At 41.3% G+C, this 24,885-nt stretch overlaps 1 protein-coding gene across 1 annotated transcript in view; it reads right to left on the bottom strand.

Annotated features, from left to right (window-relative positions):
- MED13 (mediator complex subunit 13) overlaps positions 1-24,885 on the bottom strand; it is a 54,551-nt gene that overhangs the window by 15,786 nt on the left and 13,880 nt on the right. Inside the window, exons 4-15 of the mRNA XM_015646397.3 lie at positions 13,524-13,669; positions 12,339-12,536; positions 11,295-11,489; positions 10,316-10,478; positions 9,893-10,003; positions 7,218-7,901; positions 4,479-4,695; positions 3,563-3,647; positions 3,098-3,219; positions 1,846-1,936; positions 1,453-1,667; positions 836-1,032 (exon numbers count right to left, since the gene is read on the bottom strand). Of these exons, the coding sequence (XP_015501883.1) occupies positions 836-1,032; positions 1,453-1,667; positions 1,846-1,936; positions 3,098-3,219; positions 3,563-3,647; positions 4,479-4,695; positions 7,218-7,901; positions 9,893-10,003; positions 10,316-10,478; positions 11,295-11,489; positions 12,339-12,536; positions 13,524-13,669 (2,424 nt within the window). The remainder of the gene's footprint in view (positions 1-835; positions 1,033-1,452; positions 1,668-1,845; positions 1,937-3,097; positions 3,220-3,562; positions 3,648-4,478; positions 4,696-7,217; positions 7,902-9,892; positions 10,004-10,315; positions 10,479-11,294; positions 11,490-12,338; positions 12,537-13,523; positions 13,670-24,885) is intronic.

Below are 24,885 nucleotides of genomic sequence, written 5' to 3'. Positions count from 1 at the left end.
TTACATATTGTGTTAACACACACTACGAAAATAGACCAGAGGTCTATTGACAGCAGATTCAGCTGAATCCACGAGGAAAGTATCACCTGGAAAGGTTTAACATTTTCTTCCCTAAGCACCTGAGTATCTCCAAAGCCTTGTAAGGCTAATGAGACCTGGAAACATATTGCTAATGAGTAACAGAAGCAACATCAGTATTTAATCCAAAATTTACCATTCTTATAATTTTATCAAGAAATACATAACACTTTCTTGCTACCCAATCAATCCATTTATACCAGCTGGTAATGTGGCAGAGAAAAAGAAAGAAATCTTTTCCTCAAGAAGAGCTGGCAGCAAGAGCATCCCTATCAAATGCAGGGTACAGAAATGTCCCCTGCAGCTCTGCTGTGACCAGGCCCAGTCACATGGCACAGGAGATGTTTTCCTACTCCCAGCACAGCTGAGTTTACTGCTACTTAAGAAAGTAATTTAAGAAACAGCAGCACCACCTACTAAGCCCTTCCAGCACCAAGTACATCACCACAAAAGCAAAGTCCCAAGTTTACATTTATCTTGATTGTTACCATCTTCATTACTTATTAAACCTGGACTTGCACCATTAAGCTTCCCCAAGAAACCTTTAAAGGAGACAACAAATAAAATGTATGTACAGTTAAGAAGCTCTTTGAGAAGAGTCTCCTGCAGTAGGTTTAGCCAGAAGGATGTTTTTAAAGGCTCTTGTCAGTTGTATAAACAGAGTATAAAGAAATATTCCCACTACTGATTGACAAAATAAATATTTAAGGGTGGTAAAGTGAACACCTCACAAAGCTGAACCCCCCCAGGGTCGTACCCATCTTTGATGAAAGGCATGGCAGGGCCTGGAGGAAGCAGATCCAGCTTTCCCACAGTCCAGCTCTGGCGGTAAATGCATTCCTCGGGCAGTTTGATGGGAGGAAGACATTGGCTGGGAAGAGTCTTCAGTGGTGCAAACATGGAACATCCCACTAAAGCTTGACAGTTCTCAGGCTTATAAACATAAGAATAATCCTGGAAGTCAGACATGGGAAAGCATTAGTGTGTAAATAAGATCACTGCAGCAATTAAATGCTTCTCCAAAAACCAGGATGGAGCTCAAGCAGCAGCTCTTTAACCCAAAATCCTCACACAGATGCAAGAGAAAGCTGAGATGTGTACATACAATATTCACAATACACCAAAACAAACCTCAGTGGATTGCAATGACTGAAAAGCATTTCTGCAGCTCTCTAAAGGCTACTCAAGTATTGCTCTCTCTTAAGTTTAGATGGTAAAACACTACATACTTACTACAAAGTGTATTACCTCCCCAAAAATAATGCAGGACAAGTTATAAACTGTACTTAATCTCCCCCATTCCACTTCAGATTTAAGTAATAAACTGATCAATAATCATCACAAGGACTGATTAGGGCTGTCAGCACTACCTACCTTGATTTCAGCAGGTTTGGGGCTGCAGAAACCCTCATCTACTTCGATTCTGAACTGAGCTCCCACAGCAGAGCTATTCCCTTCCAGCACTGTTCCTCCAAGTGTAGTGTCCATGCTGCCATACTCCTTATTGTTCATGTTCATGGGAGAAAACCCCATAATATGTTGTTCCAGTGAAGGGGGAGTTGGATACATTTTATGGAGATCTGCAGTGCCTAATTTCAGATCAGAAGCAGACTTTAGAGCATGAAAACTTTCTGAAGTGTTTCCTGAGTCTCAAAATTTCACAAAGGCAAATGAAGGATACATTTCCAAATTGCCATAACATATTGGAGTCAAATATTTAGAGTTAGTATTCTTTTTAGGCAAAAAGAAAACACAAATAAATCTTACTTATGCATGACAGTGGGTCTAGATTTCCTGTTTTTGCCTCTTTGCAGTTGGATTTGTCATCAGTGCCATTCACTGTTCGTTTAGATCCAGGCTAAGAAAGAAATATTGTCATAAAATCACTTCAGATATAAACACATGATCATGTTTCCTGCTAACAGGAAATCTCACCTGCACATACAAAGCTGAGACATTATAAAATATTTAGAAAACTTAAAGTAGCTCAGAAGCCTAAGCTTGGGTTTATACTTGTTCTTAATTCTTGGAACCCAGAGAACCCCTCCCAACAGGTCACAATGTTATTGAAGAGAAAAAACAGTTACAAAACAACCCTCAGCCTGTTAGCAGACAGTAAAAGAAGCTAAATGAGGGCTGCCCACAGACTACCAGAACAAACCATAACACCCCCAGAGCCACATTAACATCACTGGTGTTACCACAGGAACAGAAAAGACAAACACAAATCCTGCAACAAGAAATACAGGAAAGAAAAACAGTCAAAAGTGAAAGAATAAGATATTTTACTATCTTTCAACAGTTCAGATGTCTATAGACTGTAAGTGTTCATGTTTAAGAGCAAACACACTTGATTACATACACTGATGACCTCTGAGGGCTGTTAAGATCCTTCAGCCCTTACTCAGCTCCAGCTCCCACTAAAGTTGATGGGCATTTTGTCTGGGTAAGGGGATTTAGGATTAAGCATGGAGCAAAGTACAGTTCAGAAAAGACAACTGATTACAAATAGTATTGAAATAGAAACTAGAAAGATAATGGATTCAGAGCCATCAGAGACTGCAAGAGAAACTGCTCTAAGATAATAGCTGCTGCAGAGAAGCAGTTTATTTGGCAGAATTTCCAGTGTTTAAGTGCCTTTTCTCTTTCAGAAGCTGCTGTTTTGTTTCAATATTACCTTGATGAAGCAGTTAACTAGAGCCCGAACCACAAGAAAAGAACACACCTGCTGAATCTGTACAACTCAAACTAAAGGTATGTTCAGGCAGCACACACTGTGGGGATTGTAAGGAAGTAAGACCAAGAGGTTGTTTGCATCAAAAATCTGCCTGCATGAGTCAACCAGAACAGTCCATTTGCCACTGAGGGGCCACAGCTCTTGTTTGTGGGAATGTTTTGGAACCTCTCCTACACACGCATGGGGGGGAAAAAAAATCAAACCCCAAACCACAGGAAGACAAGGGTTGTTCCTTGCTGGTTTTTGGCTGCCACCTGCCAGGACTTTTTGCACATCACTTACTGTGAGTTCATCTTCATCAGAATTGAAGAGATTGTCCAGGTCAGTGTAGGACACCACCAGGTCTGTCTCGTGGAACAGGCTGGTCGAGGCAGTGCGGGCGTGGGCAGCCAAGCGTTGGGCATCTGTGGAGAGAGACCAACATCACAACACTGGCACTGCATCTTCATTAAAAACTTCATTAATGAGCTCTTTCCACAGCTGGAGGAAAGGAAACCAAGGGGGTCAGATAGTCCTGGTTCCACTCATCCATCTTACACAGGGGCAAGGGCCCTTCCATTTTAGAGCATTTGGATTTTATAGCCAACATTTGTTTGCAAGGTGCAACAAAAAAAATATTCCAAGCAGACTGAAGTGAAATACAAACCATAAAACACAAAACTTAGCAGCCTATTAGAACCTATTGACTATTCAAGATACCATTAATATAACACAATTAAGATAGAGAGGAAAAAAAAGCCTCTTTACCTTGTTTGACAGAAGGACTAAACAGAGACATTGCATCTTCTCCTTCATGGGACAGAACTGTTACACTGGATGTCCCATCCTCAGCCTATTAAAAAAGAAGAGTAAAGTTTGCTTAAATTAATGGGTGTGGTGGGAGGTATTTGATGAACTTGTGGGAATTCTGTGTCTGGAGAAGAATCAGGTTCTCGTTACCCTGTGAGCTCAGCAGGGACAGCCTGGGGACTGCTGCTGCCTCAGGGGGAGCAGAGCTTGGGCTGCCAACACAGGGTTTGTCTTGGGGATAAATTTACAAAGCAAGTTGTGGATTCCTGCTACAACACCTTAAGGAAAAACCCTTGCTATCAGATGCTACACATTAACTGTACCTGTTCCTAAATGGAATGTATTCACACATAACTAATTCTAATAAGCAAATTTATTTCATAGACAAGCCCCCAGTGCAGTTACATTTTCTCCTTTTCTGTAGGTCCCCTTTTGCTTTAAGTACAAGACTCACATAGCTGCACTAAAGCACAAAAAAAATAATAAAAACTGCAATTCACTGGCCAGGGAACGAGTCAGGGCTCACCTCACCTACCCCCAGACCTTTCCACTCGTGAACAAAGCACTGGCCTTGTTCCTCCTCTCTCCCCAGGCACCTGCCAGCACCTATTTCCACAGGGAAGCCACTGAGCCAGACTGATCCAGCAGCTTTTTCCTCATAAACCCTGATGCAGTGGCACCACCAGTGTGTCAAAAAAAAAAATTTAGGTGCCGTTAGAGACATGCTGCTTAATTTCATTGATCATTTCTGCTAGAATATAATTTGTTTTTTAATTTGCTTCTAAATACATGAAGAGGATTTAAATTCTATCTGGTGCCTAAAGCAATTTGTTTTAATCTCATCACTGATTTGTAGCCTCACTCCTTTACTCACCTTGTGTTTCTTCCCCACGTCCCTCTCAATGTTCTGCCTGTCCTTTTTACTGTCAGGAAATAGGAATTCCACATCTCCATCCACAAAGGCATAAGGATCGATTTCAGGTTCCTGGTCAGCTTCCGTTGCTACAGCTGTTAAATATTGGTTTTTACTCTGATACTGTTGCACCAGTTCATCTGAAACCTTCAAGGGTTTCCTACATTGCACCATTAATCTGAACAGAAGAAAAATAAAAATCACAAGATCATTTATTTAGCATTTATCATGGGGAATTATTTCTGCTATCACACAGCCTTTACAAGAACAACCTCATCTCTCCACTTTTTTCCTTCACACCCCAGCTTCAGAAAACTTTTAGGGATGAAGATTAAATCATTACTCATTTAATATCACCACCTTCCACACATCAGATCCAGCTCTGTGATTCATCCTGCCCCTCTCTCCTCAAGCACTGTCAATTCACATAAAGATTAGTAATTTATCCCAGGTCATGGCTGTCATTTATTATAAGGCACAAATGGATTCAACTCTCTACATCCACTGAAAGAAACTCACCAGGCTAAAGAATTACTCACTGCATTCCCAAAAAAAACCCCAAGCAATAATCACAAGTAAAGCACACAAATGCCACTGTGTTCAGGAGGCATTTATATCACTCAGATCAATACAAATTAAGCTTGCAGCACACCAGTACCTAATTTACTAATGAGAAAAATCAAACCACATTTGCCTTTATCAGCATTTTTCTTTTGTTAACATTCTGAGCCAAAACTGGAGCTGGTAAGTACACAGAAATTAGGGTTTTCTCACAGGAGTACTGGTTTCACAAATCTAATATTGCATCAGGAGAAGAAAAATATTGGCAAGGAAAAAACTGTTCTGATTATGAGCTGTAGATGTGCCCCTGAACCAGCTTTATTTTCTGTATCCTAGCATACAAAAGGCACCAGGTGAGGAAGGTGCTCCCCCAAACAAGGTGAGAAGTTCCTGCACATTCCTCTCAACTATAGAAACAGTTTGACTTTGTCACAGACACTCCCTAGACACAAACTGTCCCAAAAAATATCTCACAGCCAATAACAATGGCAAATCCATCCATGCTGCTCCTGTATGCTCAATAAACCAGTGTTCTAAATCCTGCAAAAATTGTCATCAGGAAAAATAAAAAGGCAAAAGAAGAGATGGAAACTACTATCTAGGACTGGGGAATTAAATTAAACACCTCTGTTGTATTTTTGACCAGCACAGAGGAAGAGAAGTTAACAGCCAGATATCCTAGAGGTTTTTTGTAAATTGTCAAAACAAACTTGGAAAGACCATGTCTTGAAGAGAAAAAAGGAAACATCTCTCCTTATCTAATTGGCTGAAGTGAATTCAAGGCAGAGGGAAAAAAAGTACTGAAACATCCTATAAATGCACACGTTGAAAGAGTCTGTTAAACAGTGACCACAAAGAACACCTAAAACTGTGTGTGAGCAGAGCAACAGCTACAACACATTTACTCCTACTCCCAGCTTTCCTACACAGCCATTACAGTGCTGCCACCAGTGGCTTCCCACTGCCAGCAACAGGACAAAAACCAACTCCAAGCTTCTGTCTTGTGAGTCGCTGCTCTTCCACACCAAAATTCAGCACCCCAGCTCCTAAAAGAAAACCCAAAGCTCTCAATAATTTGATATTATCACAGTAAGAGTCTCCTTTTACCTGAACAGGAATAAGAAAATTTGGACCAAAAATAATCAACAGAAGTGCATGGACAGAGGCAGCTCTGGATGCAGCCCTTAATTCCTCGATCACAGCCCTGAGCCCAAGTTTGTCACCTCTTCATGCATGTCCCAATCCTGTTAAGCTCTCCCTGCTATTAACAGCCCTGTCAGCACCTGTTGATTCCCAGTGCCATCCTTTTCTGGCAGCGTGTGCTCACAGGGAAGTGCTGTGAAACAGGGATGACAGGAACAATTCCCTGCTCACTCCAACAGCACAGGGCCACAGCCCACAGGGCCAAGGCGGTCCAGTTCAGGGATTTTGTTCTTATGGTTTGGGGATTTGGTGGTGGTGATCCTTCCTGAGGGGTTTGTTTTCCCTCTAACTGGTAAAGCAAATTCATCTTGGCTCATACTGCAGTAAGACACAGCTCAAACCTAAATTTTACCACTGAAACCACCAGTTTTATTTCCTCTGGTAGCTCTAAGCTCCAGAATTTATTAAAACTTAAAACAGTATCCAAAGTAACCAACTCCTTTATCCCAATGGAAACAAGCAGCAGAGCAGAACGTTTTACAAGCTGGGGCTTGTAATATCAGCTCGTTTAAGTGAAGACTAGAGCAGAAACAGGAGAAGAAACTTTAGGAGGATCTCTGCAGCTGAGACCACCCATATTTTCTTCAAATAATGAAGAAAGCAAAGTGAAAAAATGATTTCTTTTTTTTTTGGGGGGGGGGGAAGGAAGGGACTTAAGCCCCAAATAGACATCATTTGTCTGCAGATTAATTTTATAGTATAAAAATAAATACTGTTGCTGTCAGTTAAATCAGAGCTGAAATGAGAAAAAGCTGGAAAGTCTTGCTACAGATCTGACTGTGCTCTGTGCTCCCATTTCACAAGGACTAACTCCTTGTACCTAGAGTTGTGTTCACACCCTCGGCATTACCGCTCCTTCTACTGAGAAACTCCTGCCTTTGGCCTTCCCGTTCCCTCACTTCACATGTTGTTACTCCAGGATCAAGTACCACTTACTCTGTAACTGATGTTACATTTTCCTGTCCAGCAGGTATTACTGGATCCTCTCTCAACTTATCATTTGGAAGCTGGGGTGGTAAGAACTCCACATCCTTTTTCTTTGGAACTTTATAATACTTCCAAGTCGCGTCAGCTTCATCCTCCTCCAAATTGACGGCAGTGCCGACGTACATGGTGGGTTCTATAACCTCGGGGAACGCGGCTGGGAAAGGCTGGGACAGGCCATCGAGCCTGTCTTCCATTGCTTTTGTGGGGACCAAGGGGTCTGGCGTTGGCATCTGGTAGAAATGTTGACTCTGGGGCGTGGAGGGAGCTTTGGGCACCCCTTCGTCGGCGCCGTCGCAGGGGTGGGGGCTGAGCGGCGGCGGCTGCGGCGAGTTTGCCAGCTCGGCCCCGTGCAGCTGCGGGGGCTTCGCTCCGTCCGCAGTTCGGATATTGGCAAACCTCACTTGGCTGTCTGGTGCAGTCATCACAAGCCTCTGACTCGCTGAATCTGCCTCCATGGCAACATCATCACTGATAGATACACGATGATGAAAAGGAGTCAAAGGGCGTTTCTGTGGCTTATCCCCTTTGTCTTGCTTCTCATTTGTCTTGTGCTTCGGAGCCGCCGGCTGCTGGGGGCCCACAGGTGGGGCCTGCCCCTGTTGACCTGAATTTCTTGGTTTGAGATTTTTGTGCCTGCAGAATTAATACAGGGGAAAAGACTCCACATTAATCTTTCAAATATGTCTATGGTGTTCTTTCTCACTAGATAAGAACCTGCTTCTAGGCCATTAAACAGCCCATGAGAGACGTCTGAAACTGAAACCGTTACGAAGTGAACCTGCCTCTTCTTTCTGACCAGAATTTGAGTGACTTGAGCAGCACTGTACCATTTTAGAACACCGTTTTTAAAATCGTTACATCTGTCCTATGAGCCAAACACACAAAGAATCCTCAGAATTAAGACAGTATTTTATAACTGCTTTAGCAGAAATAGATTGTCACATGAATACCTCATCACTTTTAACTCGTGCCAGCACTGATGAATCAGTAGAACAACGTAAGAATTAGTGAATGGCTTCTGGAATTCAAACACTGATACCAGCCAAGAGAGCTGCCCAAGCCTCACTGGGTTAAGGACTGGAAAATTAACATCAAGAACCAAGAAGCCAAGCTCACTCCTACAATAGCTATTTCCAAGCTATTACAAGGCTTTTGTAGCTGCTTACTTACAAATTTAGCAAGTGTGGGAAAAAAAAAAATGCAGTGTCTCAGCTGCATTAATACAGTTGGGTCTGTTCAGTGTAAATGCACTTGAGCTTAAACATTTCATCTGCAAGTTCAAGATGCCAACTTTCAGGATCATCTGACAGAATGAGGCACATGAAATACTGAAGTGTAGAATGAAATGTTTATGATTAAGCCATTGAAGTGCACGTACATCCTCAGTGCCTGGGAGTTCTTTGCCACTCTTCCATTAGCAAAGTTAAGCAGCACTTGTATTGAAAAAACAGGATTAGGTAGGGATAAAAGGTAAGAGGTATCAAAATCTATTTTTACTTTAAACTCTCACACACATCCACATGTTTTCCTCCACTTACAATTCAAAACACATGGAATAATAAGGGGGTTTAGGTCTTTGCAATTTCTCTTTAGGCAATTACATATTTCTAATAAACACCTCACATAGTTAATTGATTGGTTTGCTCTTAACTAGTGCTATCATAGCTACATTCTCCTTGAAAAGAACATTTAATCCTCCTCCACATCCCAGCTCTTCTCAGGACACAAGTATTTCCACAGAACTTTAACCAACCATTTCAATAAGGGAGTTAAAAAAATGCATTTCTCTCAAAATGCTACATCCTCCAGACAGTAATTTTTTTCCTAAGATACCAATATTCACAGCAAGGTAATCAGTGTAACATTTAAATCAGAGAAAGTGTTTAAACCTATTGTAACACTTCAGTCACCTAAAGATTAATACTCTGCCATAAGTACAGAAATTGAGAATTCAATGAAATTAATGTTTCCATTTATTTTTAATACCTGTATTAACAGTCTGTGGCATTGCAGCCTCAAAAAGGCTGTCTTATAAATACATATAGATATAGATATTTAATCACAGACATTTTGTCCTTTGTTTCAATCCCTTTTTTTCCCCAGCTAATATGAAAAACACACACTGGCATCCACTCCCAGAGGAGCGGTTTTCCACACAGCCACCCCTGGAATGCCACCCTTCCCAGACAGCAGGTTTGGAGCTTTTATTCCTACTCACCAAGCTCCTGATTAACAGCTTTCTCCCTTCAAGGCTAAAGCCACAGCCCTCTAGAAGAGGTGCTTTAATCTTAAATAAATAGCATTCCCTTCCCATTCCCTGAGAAAGCTGCTCATGAGATGTTACTGCCCATATCCATACGGAATTCCAGCCCAGGACTCGGGAATTGTCCCTGCACTGCCAGCAGGCCCCCTCAGCCAATCCACTCAACTCCAACCTCTGCATTAACTTCTTGGGCAGAATTTCAAGACCTCCAATGACATTTAAGAGAGGAGATACAAATTTTGTTCCAGCTTTCCTCCAAGCAGCTACTGCTTAATTACTCCTGCAGGAGCGATCAGGAGCCTCTCCTGAGCACTTCAGCCCCGCGAACATCACCGGGCTGCGCCTCTGCCAAGTGCTGTACCTTGAACAATTGCAATTTGTCCTCTGCGTGGCTTCAACAAAATCCCAGGATGCCACCTTGTCAGCTGTCTCCTCCTCACACAAGCCATTTGATGTAGCAGAATACTTCCTCCTAGGATTCAATACCAGGAGAGTTATACGGGAGCAACATATGTTCTTCTCTTATCTTCTGGCAAAGCTCAAGAGCAGTTTAGTGACAAGGGATTCAGCAAAGAAAGGATAAATAGCCTTTTCCTGACATATTAAACTGAGGACTAAGTAAATCATTCCTAAATAGTTAGGAGAAAAATGAACTTCTTTAGAAATGGTTTATTAGAAGAGTAAAGCACATTCCACCAGCAGTCACAGTGCCTTTAAGAGAACTAATTGCTACAAGGAACACAAAAAATATTGGTATTTTTGGCTTCAGAGGATGAGTACATACTTGTTCTGTGCTCTGTTCATGTTGCACTCTTGCCAGACTCTGTCCACCACTTGGTTGGCCAATTTTCTGGGGATCTTGCCACCGTGATGGCTGGTACTGTCCGAGATAAATCCGTCCGAAACCGAGGAAAACTTCACCCATTTCTGGGCAGACTGAGCATCAACTGAAAAGCAGCACCAGAGGAAACGCATTCAGGCAGTGAGACAATGCAGTGTCTCTCATGCCAATTCAATCACCATAGGAAGAAAAGCATCTTCTTGACTCAGTGTTAGGAAATAAAAAAATACAGAAAATTCAGGAATAGTAGCAGATTATTATAGGAGATTTAAAAAAGCACTATATATGTTTATGTTCTAAGTGAGCTGGATATTCTTTATCTTTGATGAAAGTGACCTGAAATAGAAAACAACTTGAGCAAAGCAAACATTATGATTTAAAAAAAGGGTTAAGCTTGAGTAACAGGAGATCATGGAAGGAAAAACCAAAACCTCTTCTGCACAATAAAATTTATATAAGTCACCTGAATTAATCAGTGAGTCTCACCTGCTGTGACCTAAGCTCTGCATAACCACTGCTCACACCCAGGACAGAGGGCACACAGGAAATTTAACTACAGCCAGTCTTCCTGGACTGGGAGAAAACATCACCTTTCACTAATGACCATGGGCACAATGGGGGTTATGGACCTGTGTCAGAACACAGGCATGCATGAGGGGAAAAAACCCCAAAACCTTCCCCAGAGCAATCTAAAGTACAGTAACAAGACCAAGTACAACAGCAGCTAACAGAAGAGTTTGAGTTCATTTTGCCCATGACTGGTGACACTGATTTTACTACAACAAACTCAGGTCTAAAGAAATGTGATTTTTCTCCTACCAAGCCAGCTGCACACAGAGCACCTGAATCCCCTGCAAACACTGCTGTGTTTGAAGGAGAAGCCATGGAAACATTCTCTCATCAGAATTCAATTCCTTCCCACCTGTCTGAACTTCCTCTGGGGACGTGGGGGGAGTCAGGGTGACGGAGGACATGGCAGGGTCTCTGGTGGAAGCAGGCACTTGGTGGACCCCCAGGCAGGCAGTGGAGCAGTGGGGAGCCCCCACGGAGCTGGGAGCAGGGATGTCTGTCTGAGGGACCAGCACGAAGCACGCCGGGTACACCATCCTCACACCAGCTGCCAAGAGAGGGCATTGCCCAGTTAGTTACACTCAAAACCATCAAATGCATCATTTTAGCAGTCACTCCTAAGCTGACAGACCCTTTTTTACCTACTGAAGCATCTCCTTGGACAAAAAGCCTCTGTTGTCACCTCCACCTTTACTTGATTTGCTTTAAACAGAAGATTTGGGTGAATGAATTAAAAGGGTTTTGAATACACAGGCAGAGACACCCACATGCTGCTACCTGCCTCTGTCACTTTGTTTTATAAAGGCTGCAAAAATCCTTTTTAGTATCATGTAACACTGCCAACATCCCCAGCAGCACGAGGGTCTCCAGCCATCACTGCACTACAGGCTTCTCACAGAGAAGGGATTGCATTTGCTGGCAAAACAGAGGTCACCAGCCCACAGCAGAACAAACCACTGCATCCAGGGGCTGGGATTTTGGAAAAACAGCAGATAAAGGCAGTGCCTGAGTACATCAGGTTCTCCAGGACTGTGGTTTTGAGGACATCCCTAAAAGACAAGTCGGCTCTGTTTGAATTTGCACGGACTCTGAAACAGCACAACCTGATTTCTATGCAGCTCACATGTCAACAGTGAGCATCCAGGGTTTTTTTTTTACTCTCTTAATTTTTTATTTTTTTTTTTAATTTTGCACATAAGAAAAAGACCTCCTACTAATGGGTCTGCAAAATCCACTTTGAGCAGCAACTCATCATAGATAGTCGTGAGCATCAAACAGGGAAACCAAACCCAACAACCACTGATGCAAAGGAATCAAATGGGGTCACTTCTGCATTCAGAATTTTGCAGGTTTAATTATCTAGCTTATTTCAGTAATTAAAGGTAATCAGGCTCACCAACAAGGACTTCAACAGCAGCTAAAGAATCATCCTCCCAATCCATTTCTTCTTGTTTTTCCTCAGATCCCTCCTTCAAGTTGGATGTGACAGGGTAGAATTGCTTCCACTCCCCAATCAGCTTTTTTGTGGATGAATCAGAAAGCTTGAAGGACTGCCCTGTGAGTGTGCCATTCAACCCAAAGGGGCTCAGGATAACTAGAACAGAAATAAAAATCCATTGGAGATGATATCAACCCCAAATTCCCTCTTCCCCTCTGCAACAGCAGCACTCTTATTTCAGCCACATCAAATAAACAACTTACCATGTGTAAGTCAAAATGCAGCCCAATAATGATTTATACTACCTGAGTTTTTGGTAATAGGTTCACGTGGTTAAATTTATAGGTGCTGTAAGAATTGAGGAACCACAACTACTACCAATTAAAAATTCAAACAAGCAATGGGCAAGTTTTCATCTTGGCTTGCAAGAAGTCTCAGGTACAGGTGGGATAAAGAAACACTTCCAATTCCTGGCAGAGTTAAGGTGTTTCCTCATCCTTTCATTCAGGTGTTACAACTACAGGGAATACATAGGGAATCATCTGTTTCATGTTTAGTCTTGTCCATATTGGGGAAGCACAGCTGCTGTTAAGTTGCATTCACGGAAAATAGCAAGTTTGAGCACTGAGCAGTACTAAAGGTGTGTGGCCATGCAGGAGAGGTGATTTCTGCAGGGAGGGATCACACAGCCCCACTGACCAGACTCAGGCCCCAGCACTCCTCTGTCTTCCAGAGCACAACCTGCATCTGCTGGGGGAACCACAGGGATTTACAGGCAAGGAAGAGCCAAGTGAAAAGGGGAGGGGGTGTGAACAGGTTAAATACACCAAGCCAGAAATGGATTTCTGATAGAGGGTTGGTGAAGGTATGTGGGGGTTATAAGGTTGAAACAGCAAAATATTTAAATCACCAATAGAACAGCACTTGGAAACGGTGTAATGAGGACAAATGACTCAATTACATGCCAAGAGATGAATATGCAAACGCTCCACCTGCAGAAGGGCCAGGACACAGCACCTGACTGTGTGAGGACAGGGCACAGCTGGGGACAGCAGGACACACTCTGCCCCCACTGCCAGCCTGCCCCACACCCTCAGGGAGCAGCCAGAGGATGACTGCAGGTGCCACAAGCAGCAATCCCACCTTGGAAGGGGCTGTTGGACTGCTGGGCCAGGGTGAGGTGCTCCTCACTGAGCAGGTACACGGGCTGGTGCTGGCTGATCTCCACGCTGGTGCACACGTTGCTGTCCCCATGCAGGAAGAAGGTGAACGAGCAGGACAAGTGCTCACTGCAAAGGCAACAGCAGAAAATAAGTCTGAAGTACAGAATTTCAGTAAGTTGGTCTCTTTTTTGGTAGTTTGAAGGCATTCCCTGACAATATACTCATTAAAGGAACCAACCAAAACACCCTTCTATGTAAACAGCAATAAAATGCTAAATATATATTCCCTTTACAAACCCAAAGAAAAATCAGTTGAAAAACAACAGGCACTAAGTTTTCAATTTCTTCAGTCTGACACTTTATATTTTGCTGTCTTGAGGAAATTTAAAACTTGTATCATTTTTTACAAGACAAAAACCTGTAATTTAATATTTTTATACGTTATGAATTTATTTAAAATCTCTAGAAGTACATCTGAACATATTTTATTTTTAATGAGGTCATATCTAGGTTGTCCTGTCACAGCTCCACTAAGCAGAATTTAATATCAGCCAACAAGTCACTTATTTAAGAGCAAGAAGAATGGCAACAGCTTTGAGAAGCGGTTTTGTTTTGTTATTTAAATTGAATCTTATCTTCGTGTTCTTGAAGCCAATCAAGTAACTAAAAATGAAATCCCATACCTACACACAAAAGGGAAGATACAATCAATTAAAAAAAACGAGGCTCGAGACATTCTTAATTAAAGTCATTAAGGCAAGTGTCAATGTTTAATAGCAGATGTTTCACTGACAGTGTCTCTCATGGTCCAGAGTTTTAGGGGAAAAAAAGACCAACAGACTTGAACAGCAAATAACTCCCCAATAATGAACATTTCTCCTTCCTACAACTCTGATTTAAATGCTGTATCCCAGTGCCCTGTACAGTTATTAGTGAGCAGCTACATGAAATCTTTTACTCCTCATGATCACTCTGCAGAGAATTTCTAATTTTTGGGGCTCTGCTACCTGTTGTTGTTATATATACAGCTGACCCCTGCAAGGACAACCAGGAAAACATTTAATGTTGCATCCACATCAACTCCATGATTTATGTGAAACATATTTCACCAATTTTAATTAAAGGGCAGGAAGAAAGGAAGGCAAAACCAAGCAGATCCCCGTCAGAAGTGGCACATCCTCACACCTGCCTGAAAAACTTTTTCCCCCTTTTAAAGAAGCTGTACAGGCACAACATTCCTCAGTTCCAGTGGCTAGAAGTTATCCCAAGTGTCTGCCAGACTGATGCATTCCAGCAGGAAAACAGCAGATGTTTAAAAGCAGAAGATGCTGCTCATTTGGACCTTAAATTAAGTCCAACATCACAGCCAGAGAAGGACCAAGGTCAAGGAGAACCTGAGAACTTTACAAAGTGCTGGTGAGAAAATAAATCTTCCTTTGTAAGGAGGGAGCAGCAAAACCCTGCTCAGTCTCAGGGAATAAAGATATCAAGTCACAGGAAACACTGATTTTAGTCAGTCAAAACAGCAGATACTTTGCATGATCCAATGGAAAAGACACTCCATGAACTGCTGCAGCCTAAAAATGAATGCAACACCACTGTGTCCCAAAAATACAACCTGATCCCACCACCCAGGATGGCATGAAGGCTCTGGGACATTGGTGTTCCTTAGTCTAAAAGCCAGTTTGGCATTCCTGGGAAAGACACAAACAGCTCCAGGGCAGGGAGAACCAACAGGAACAACCCCATTAAAACACAACCTCCATGGCTGAGGGTACTGAAAACATTTTTAGTGCCATTTCCAAGATGTTTTTTTCCCAGAGGGAGATGGTGGGATGCAAGGGGAGAGCAAGGGGAAGGAAAACTTTCTGGAATTGGCACAGTCCATTCAATCCTTGGAAATGGATATGGGTTGGTTCACTCTCACCCCCAAAGCCTCAGAGTCAGGGAGAAGGTGGAACAGTGACAAAAACACAGCAGATTTAAAACTGAGGACCAAAACCACCCAAAAAGGATGAGAGAACCCTCAGGGTGCTCATGGAGGAGCAGGAAGAACAGTTTTTATTCCAGCACCTTAAAGCAAGAGTTGGTGTGACCCCACTGAGGAGCTGCTCTGAGGGAAAACAGTTCTCCAGCTTTCAGCTTTAATTGTGTTTTAGGAGCAAAAAGAAAGGTAAGATCTGAATGAATTATAAACTGCTTCATAACAGCTGAAACCCCACAGTGCTCAGGAATCCCAGGGAAGTTACATTTCCAAAATGCAGTGAGGATGGAGCTAAGCATCTTGTTGATGACTTCAAGTGTAACAAGTCACGTGGCCAGGACTCACCACTAAATTCCAGTATGGAAATCTGATTAAACTTTAATCCTTATGCAAATGGTGGAAGACTGATTTTCAAACTGAATTTTATTTTCCAAACCATATTGGATGTTTTAGGGCAAAGGAGGTGGCAGTGCCTTGGTTCCCAGTGACAGACACAATTCAGAAGCTCAGCATCAGCAAGATATAATTTAAAAATGAATGCATATATTCCCTATATACGCTTTAAATGCAATTAAGCTTCACCTCTTGTAAACACCCCATTGTTAGCCAGATAAAGGACAAACAATCACAGCATAATCTGATGGAATTCAGATAAACCAAGACAAAGGGAGGCATCAGCATGATAACAGAAGCATTTCAATTCATCACACTGCAAAACCAGTCCTAAGGAGGAGCAAGGAAAACTCAAGGTCACCATGCAAAAGCCAAATCCAAAAATACAAAAAAACCACCCCAAATCAGATCTCTTTCCTCCCCCAACTCAGCAGGGGAGAGGTTTCCAACAAAATAATCCAGCGAGTGAACACCCAGCGCTGCCACTGCCATTGTTCCCAGCTCTGCCTCCATGGCATGGACAGAGGATCCACTGCTACAATTCATCCTGGAAAACCCAAAAATCACCCCATTTCCACTAATCCTGGCTATAAATGTGTTAAACAGCAGAACGATGTGCAGCACCGGCGGGTTTTCTTTTAGAGGTGCAGCAGAGGCACTTTCAGGCCAGTAGGATAATATGTTTCACAGGAGAAATACACAGTAAAAAAGGGAGTCTGGAAACTCGGGATAAGGGAAACAGATCCCACCCGGGACACAAATTATCCTCTGGAAGCACAAGTTTGCTTTAAAACAAAGGTTAACCTGAAAGTCAAAATTAACACTTCATGGACTTCAAGTGGTTGGTTTCTTCTGAGCCAGTTGTGCTCAGAAACAGCTTTCTTACATTCAAATTATTTCAGCCTACAGAACTTAAGAAATATCAATGCATGTGGAAATAATCACAAGAAATACAAATAAAGAATCCTAATTAAAAAAAAAAAAAAAAAATCAAAACCACAGGGAAGCTCTTTGGAGGGAGTAAAGAAAAGGAGGAAGGAACATGAAGAACCATAGCTCTACTGGATGTCCCACACAAATTATTTTATTGACTTAGCAAGAAACTCTACAAACATGCATACTTTTTATTATTGTTTTGGTTAAATTAATACTTTTGAACATCCTCCAATTCTTTAAGATTCCAGAGCCTGGCTGTCAGTGCATAACCTCAATTTAGGAGGAATATTCCAAACTTTAACATAATCTAATAAAGAAAAGGTGTATATATATATATATATATATGTATATAGATTTTTCCACATTTCTCTAAATCCACCTCTGATCTTCTAAGTAAGTCACCTCACAAACAAAAATCCCAATCAAGCAAAAAATCTACCATGTATCACTTTGGGGTAAATAGGCAAATTATCTTTACAATTCAGTCAAGGACACAGTAACAGAATCAGGCTGGTGGTTTCCTGCCTGCTAACGGAGAGTTCATCCTATTTTTATTTGCAGACTATTTTAGGTAGCTCAGAAGATCACTGGTAATTTGTGCAGAGCATCTCACTGCTGAAATATAAAAAAAAAAAAATCCCTACACCTCAACAGTTTGAAATTTTATTCTGCATGAAGAGAGAATCAGTGATATCCTTAAGGTCAGATATAGAAAGAAAAATAGCTGATGTTAAAGTCAGCATTGATAACCTCCTTTTTTAGTACTTCTACTACTGCCATCATTCATTGTTGCATACATTTTACTCAGAAAATTCTGAAAACAAAATCCTAATTCAAAACAACTTTTTTCTTGTCTGACTCTGAACATCAAGTTGCTCCATTGATATTTCTAATTAATTTCATTAAAGTTCCAATCACAGAATTTAGGTATCAATAATGCAGTTTCCAACTGATCTCTGAATCAGTGAATCAATGAAGGGCCATCAGAACAAGGTTTCTTTATGACTTTTGATCTGAACACACCAGAAGGCAGTTAGACTGAGCTCCAATCCTGAAAGCAACTTTAAAAACAAATAAAAAATAAAATAAAAAGAGACTCCTTGGGAATAATGCTATTTCAAGCAACTTTCAGTCCTCATCTACACTCCATTAAATACATTTGTGTAAAGCCATTCCATTCCCCCATGCTCCCTCTTCACTCTAATCATACAAAACAAAGATGTTTTTGTTTCACAGACAAAGGATTATGATTTTATGGGAGGAAAAAACCAGAAGCTGCTGTGGATAAATCCAATACAATTTCTACTTGTACCTTTTTAAGAATAACTGAAGGGTAGGAGGGGAAACCACACTATAGTCCACATCTACAGGAGGTTTCCATTAGCAAATCTGAAAATATCTTCTTGATAAAAAGGTAATTAGGTCTGGTTTTGTCTTCACATTAGGACTTCTGTAGAGTCTTAGATCTTCAAAGTGCTTCCCAAACATCGGCTGCATTAGGACCCCACTCAAATCCCTAATCCACACTCAAATCACCTCCTCATGACAGCACCAGCACAAGAAAGGCTCCAACTAAAAGCACATTTTAATAGTAAATAAAAAAAAAATCCAAATGTTTCAGCTGAAAGAGAAAATGTTTGTTTTATGTAATTACTATCTCCTGTTTTCCTAGCTTGTCTTTGTGATTTACTTCTGAGTTGAAGTGGGAGCACCTTACTCTGCCAAAGTGCTGCTAACCCAACCAAAATATTTACTGAATCCTTATAAACTGCACACTCTGAGTGCCACTCCTGCCCAGGGAGCACGCTCACAGCAGTTTCTGTCCCAGGACTGATGACTGTCCCACTTCTGATGCCACCATGTCCCTCCCAGCAGGGCCCAACACACCTGGTTTAGGAGCACAAACACATCAGCTGAGTAAGGCTCTCATTAAATAATTAACTTGCACCATTATTTCAGTCTGTTATAAAATGATTGCCAAAAATTGGTATATCTTGGCCAGTGTGGGGCATTTTCCCCAAGAATCAATGCCAGGAGTGGCTGACAATAATTGAGAGTTCCCAACCCTCAGCCACCAAAGTGAAGCATCTTCCAAGAGTTGCCCTTCACCACACAAAAGTTCTGGGTGCCACTTAAATAAATCCAAAATATCAGAGAACCTCCTATTGAAAATGTGGCAGTTCCCTCCTATAATAAATTTCTAGAATGGAGAACACAGTCTTACAATTAAATGGGTTCTTCTGGAAATATAAATTTATAAGGAAAAAAGGTTTAAGGTGACACATGCCCCCCATGAAGCCCTAAACCCTTCCTGATTATTCTTTTATTTTCTTTTCCCTTTAACCAAGCTGGGATACAACAGAACAGTTCTTTGGGACTACTCACACTTTCAGGTGCAGCTGGAATAGCACAGGTACTGAAGAGAGGTGGGGCTGTTTTCCCTCCCACCTTTGCTGCTCCAAAAGCCCATCCTATTTCAAACGTGGCATCCTCAATTCCCACTCACCATCCACAATCCTGAACCGCCAAATTCCCCAAACTTAATTCTGACTACAAAGGAACAGGAAATTTAGTGTGCTCGTGCTGTGATCAGCAAAATAGGGAATAAGTAAAACACTGAAACCAGTGCAAAGAACCTCAGCAAATGCAGTTATGTTTTCTAGGGAGATGCACGTTCTGTATCATAAATGAAGGATCCAGAGCTGGAATTCCAGCTGCTCCTCTCACTCTGGACAAAGCCATGGAGCAGAGATGTTCTTCCAAGCATCCCTGAGTAACTCCCCATGGCCAGGCAGGGAAATACAGCAGAAGGCTGATTTTGATGATAACACAAAGCAGAAAAACATAGCTAATAGCAAAGTAGAAAAAACCCTTCCAGTTCAAAGCACATCATTAATGACTCCTGTCAAAAGGCTCTCCAAAGCATTCTTCCTGGCTGAGAATGTTTTGATTTGACTTAGACCTGAGAGTTAAAAATATTTATTTATTCCATAACTGAGTTATGTGCACTAAAACAAACATAAATGTAGCAAGCAATCTGTATTCCAGAATAAACCACAGTTGCTTTAGACTGCCACATTTTAAATTAACTTCATTATTTACGGGCTTAGCTTCATCCCAATAATACCAATTTTACTTTTATACAAACTAAAACTTCAGCACAGTATTTTAAAAGGAAGAAAAATGATTTTTTTCAGAAGGCAGCATGAAGTTTATATATGCACACAAAGGTATATATTTTCCAGATACAATTATAAACAATAATACAAAACTAAAGGGTTTGCTCACGTTCCTGTATTTCAGAACTTAAATGAGACTAATAAACCTGTCACCTTGTATTTTAGCATCCTTTAATTTGAGGCTGCAAATCTGAATTATCTGAGCTTTCACAGGGAAATAATCGTGTGCTATAAAGCATAAAGATCCAGAATGTATTTGGGAAAAGGATTATGGCTCTAAACATCCCTGTGTTCCAAAGCCAGGGGAAACAGCTTTTCCTGTATTGCTCTTTCCCATCCTGAAACATTTACAAACATTTTATTAAGCCAGATTTTTTCAAAGTTCAAAATGGAAATGCATTATAAAATTGTCATTTAACAAAATCTGAAGTATCTGTATGGTTTTTGTATTATTTTATTGTTCAGTGAACAAAAAGAGCAGATTTATACTTGAAAGCTAAAAACCAAGAGCCATATCATTTTTTCCTTTTTCCTGATGAACCAACTACCAGTGTAATTTAAGCTAAATAAGAGAAAACTGCTTTGTGATGTAAAGTGCTAAATTTGTCTGCTTGTAGTCTCTGTAGCAACCCAATATTCCAAAGAGACAATCATGTGATCAATGCTCTCAGCTCCTGCTGTTTATCCTGCACTGTCCTACTTACAGCAGCTCTCAATTCCAGCTGTCTACAGCAAAAGGAAAAACATCACCTGCTCTCCTGCCGGGACATGATGCCAGAACAGCCTCATTAGAGCTGCTGTAAAAAAATGTTGACATTGTTTGATTTAAAGATTAACATAGGGAGGAAATTTACACTGCAAAGAGTTGAGCAGCCTTAATAGAAAATATTCCAGCACTATCAGGGAAGAGCCACTTGGTTTCAGACTAAATAGACAGAAATAAACCCAAAACCTGTGGGTGAACCTTGTTTTCATAGTTAACTCTCTCAAGTATGAAGGAATTTTTGAGCTTTAGCACACAGAAATCTTGTTCTGTTCCTTAATAATGATATTTCCCAACAGCATCCCAGGGGATTAAGTGTATTCCTGTGAAAAGACAACCATGGGAACTGGGAAAAGGGAGGCAAACAGGGCAGAAATGTGGGTTAAAACAGACCAAAAGCAGCATTCCCTTTGTCTTAAGGGCAGTGAAGACCAGACAGACAGGAGCTGATGCCATCCACGCCGTTCAGTGCTAATAAAGACATTTCTCATGGCACAGCAGGACCATTCCCAGGGCCCAAATTAGAAAAAAAAACCCCAAACACACATTGCAACCATGGCCATCCCAATTCCAGACTCCACGGCTGCCATCAGCCTTGCACCAAACTCAGGAATCACACCCACAGTTCCACTTCTTCCTCAAGGCAAGATGAGGTAGAGAAAAAAAAGCCCCTCTACAGAACCATGATAAGCACACCTTCAAAACAATATAACTGCATGCACAGAGGTTTAAAATAAAGCAAAATTGGTATCTAGATCATTTTTTAGCAGTCACTTCCCATGAAGTTATATACTTATTATTTTTTATTTCCATGGGAAACAAAAAAAAAAAAAACAAACAAAGGAAGAGAAGGTGGCCTGGCATTCTAAAATCCTGAACCCAGACTTGTCATAAACAGAATTACCCTGAAACCTGTGCAGCAAGTTATGATAACCTTATCACTTATGAATTTCCAAGTGGTTTGTGGGGTGGTTTTTTGTGTTTTTTGTTTTGGGTGTGTGGTGTTTTTCTCTGGTGTTTTCCACCATTTTTAAGTGAACTTGTCAGACACAAGTTCTGCTTTGCCACCCACTGCAATTGGCTGCTTTATTTCCCAATTACAAGGGAAAAAAAAAAAAAGCAACCATACAAGTAATATAGCAGCTTTTAGCATTCTAGACTTTCAGTTGTCTATCAGATCCACCCACCAATTCTGGATTACTCAATTGTTTGCTTACTGCTATTTCAATTGTGTTAAAGTTTAGCAAGTATTTGGTAATTATTACCAAAAACTCCAAGAGAAGCCCCTCATGTAAACACTTGGTACTTGTGCTTCATTAGGGGTGTCATATTTGATCTATTTAAATTGTATCTAAAATAGTATTTAATCTGACAGGTTTCCTAATCATATTTACTCCAGGTATACCCCAGTAATGAGTAAGAGGGACAGCCTCATCCAAAGGCAGTTATTGAAGCAATCCAAGCAGCACAGTGGGATGGAGCAGATCACAGTCTCCAGCTCACATTTATGAGGGGATTTTAGAATAAAACATACACAACCATATTCCTGAAAGCAGCAACAAAACAACTGGTTAGAAAGGAGAAAAGAGAATTACATTCCTATTTGTCAAATTTTAGTTTAATGTGTAGTCATTTAAACCACATTATTGAGCTTCTGTAGTCTCCAAGTGACTGAAAGAGGTTGTGGCAAATACAATGACAATTTTTTTGCTTTTTGCAGCAAAGACCTTCAGCAAAATCCTCTGTGGTTTTTTATTCATCTAGAAAACTGAAATCACCTTCTTAAAAATGGGCAATGAGACCCCAGAACACACATACCCCCTTCAGGGAACTGCTCCATCCCTGCCCTATCCATAACCAGGAGTGAAAACCTCGGGAGTGTTTCCCCAGGCAGAGTAATGGTGAGTTGCTCTTAGAGATCAGATTTCAGCCCATCCACCAGTGTCTCACTTTTAACTGGTTTTAACTGGGAGCAGCAGGGGAGGGAGGAAGGGAAGAGCAGGCCATGGTTGTTACCTCTCAGCACGTGACTGCACAGCACAAACAGCTGAGGGGTTACTGCTCCCACAGCAAAAAATTTAAGAGGTCTCATATAATAGAGATCAGTTCAATAAGTTTATTTGTTTAGGAGTCACATCATTAAAGAGTGAACACTCAAAACTATCTCATTCTGACTTCCCTGGTCATCTGCTCACACACCACACCAGCATCAATTACAAACAATTATGAACATTCAGGACTGTCCTTTCAGTACAATTAAAATGTACAATGACACAGACATTTTAATATAACCTTATACACGGAGGAAAAAAACCACCAGAGCAACAACAGGAAGGCAGGGCTGCTGGAGGAGCTGTTATCACAGCCCAACACCTATTAGAAATCACAGCCTCCCTCCTGGCTGCTGTGCCACCACCGCCAGCTATTGTTGGGAGAGCAGAGCACAGAAAATCTCCCCTTCTGGAAGCATATGCTTTCAAACAGAACTGGGAAAAATCCAGATGGGATCAGCTTCAAATGAAAGAAACAGCTCTATTTGCACATCCTTCAAAGGGCCAGACAGAGACAGAGTGGGGCTGAGGTCCTGCAGCTCGCTCAGCCACAGTCCCAGAAAGCCCAGGGGAAGGAGTCACCTCCACACCAAGGGCACTGACTGCTCCATTTCCAGCCAAATTCCTTGAAACTAAAGATTTCCAGCAAGAACAACCAACCTGATTGAAATCTGCAGCTGTAAAACACAGGGAACAAGTCTCTAGAGTGGATGGCCAAGCCCCAAAGTGCAGGGTGAGATAAATTATGATCCAAAGCACACTGGTAGCAAACTTCACATCCCCAGGATACCAAATTACCTCAAATTACACAGGCACTGCAATTCCTTCCCAGGGTTTCTGAACCTTAATGCAAAGAACAGTCCCAAAGACAGCAGAGTAATATGGGATGAAAGACAAAAATACAGCTCCAAAACTGTTTCTTAAGATATGTGCAGCAATACTCACAAACACAAGAGGGGCTGTTGGGGGTTTAGTTTGTTTTTTTAATTAAGTCAGCCACATCTACAAAAAATTACACCTTTGTATAGGTTTGGCTGATTAAATGGATACTAAGGAATGAAAAATATGCAGAAGTTGTATTAAGGTTTAGTTTTTGTTAGTTTTAGAGCAGCTGTCTGGTAGCAAATGTATCAGCACCCCAAGTGCAACATTCAGTGCTTTTTCCAGGCTGGCTGCAAGTCTCTTTATGTGGTGTTTGCTGCAGTGTCACATTTAACTTCTGCCGTGAGAGAAATGTTCCTTTCACTACAGGAGTGTTCCAGACTTTGGAGCTCCAGAGGTGCCATCACAAAGCACCCATTGCAGTGTTTGGTTTTCTCCCACAAGCCTGAACTGACCCCTCTGAAGAGCTCGACTTTCCTGAGAGCAGATCCCAATTCTAGATATTCCTAAGAGGGATGAGCCAAATTTGCCACGAGAACACATCTGTTCACCATTCCCCCATTTCATTCCATAAAAGCCAGTGCTCAGAAAATCACATGGTATCGAGCTATCTGCTAGGAAATACTGAAATTTCTCAACAATGAAATATCTTACACAGATCTGTCAAAGCTTTTTACATATTCTTCCAGTAGTTCTGAGCTACATATGATGAAATTGTGTGAGTAAGCACACAATTCCTCCAGTTATTTTCATCAAACATGCTGACATTCTGACCTTCTTCAAAAAAGAATCAGAGCCTCCAAATTAAACAAACATTGCTATTTTATTTTAAAAGCTTTCATCAGCTTTTCCAGCTGCTCAAAAGTGCTTTATAGAATTACTCTAAGAGAATCCAGGACATAACTAATGCTAGTTTAAAATGGCAATTTAGTCAACCAGTTCCTCAAAGGAGGAAAGCTCAGACTGTGCCAACGTGATATTGGTCAAAATAGTTAAAAGTAAACTCTGTACTCTTGATTTATAGCAGAAAAAAAATGGATGGACAAGGACACCCTAGAGAGGAAACATTTGCCCAGACCAGGGTGGAGAAAGAAATGCCTGGAACTAAAGGACAAGTTAATACATAAATTAAAAGCAGCAGTTCACAACTACTA

The sequence above is a fragment of the Parus major genome, chromosome 19 (assembly GCF_001522545.3).
Source record: "Parus major isolate Abel chromosome 19, Parus_major1.1, whole genome shotgun sequence".
Lineage (NCBI taxonomy): Eukaryota > Metazoa > Chordata > Aves > Passeriformes > Paridae > Parus > Parus major.
The sequence above is the reverse complement of the archived record's forward strand: the minus strand, read 5'-3'. Positions and strand labels throughout refer to the sequence as shown.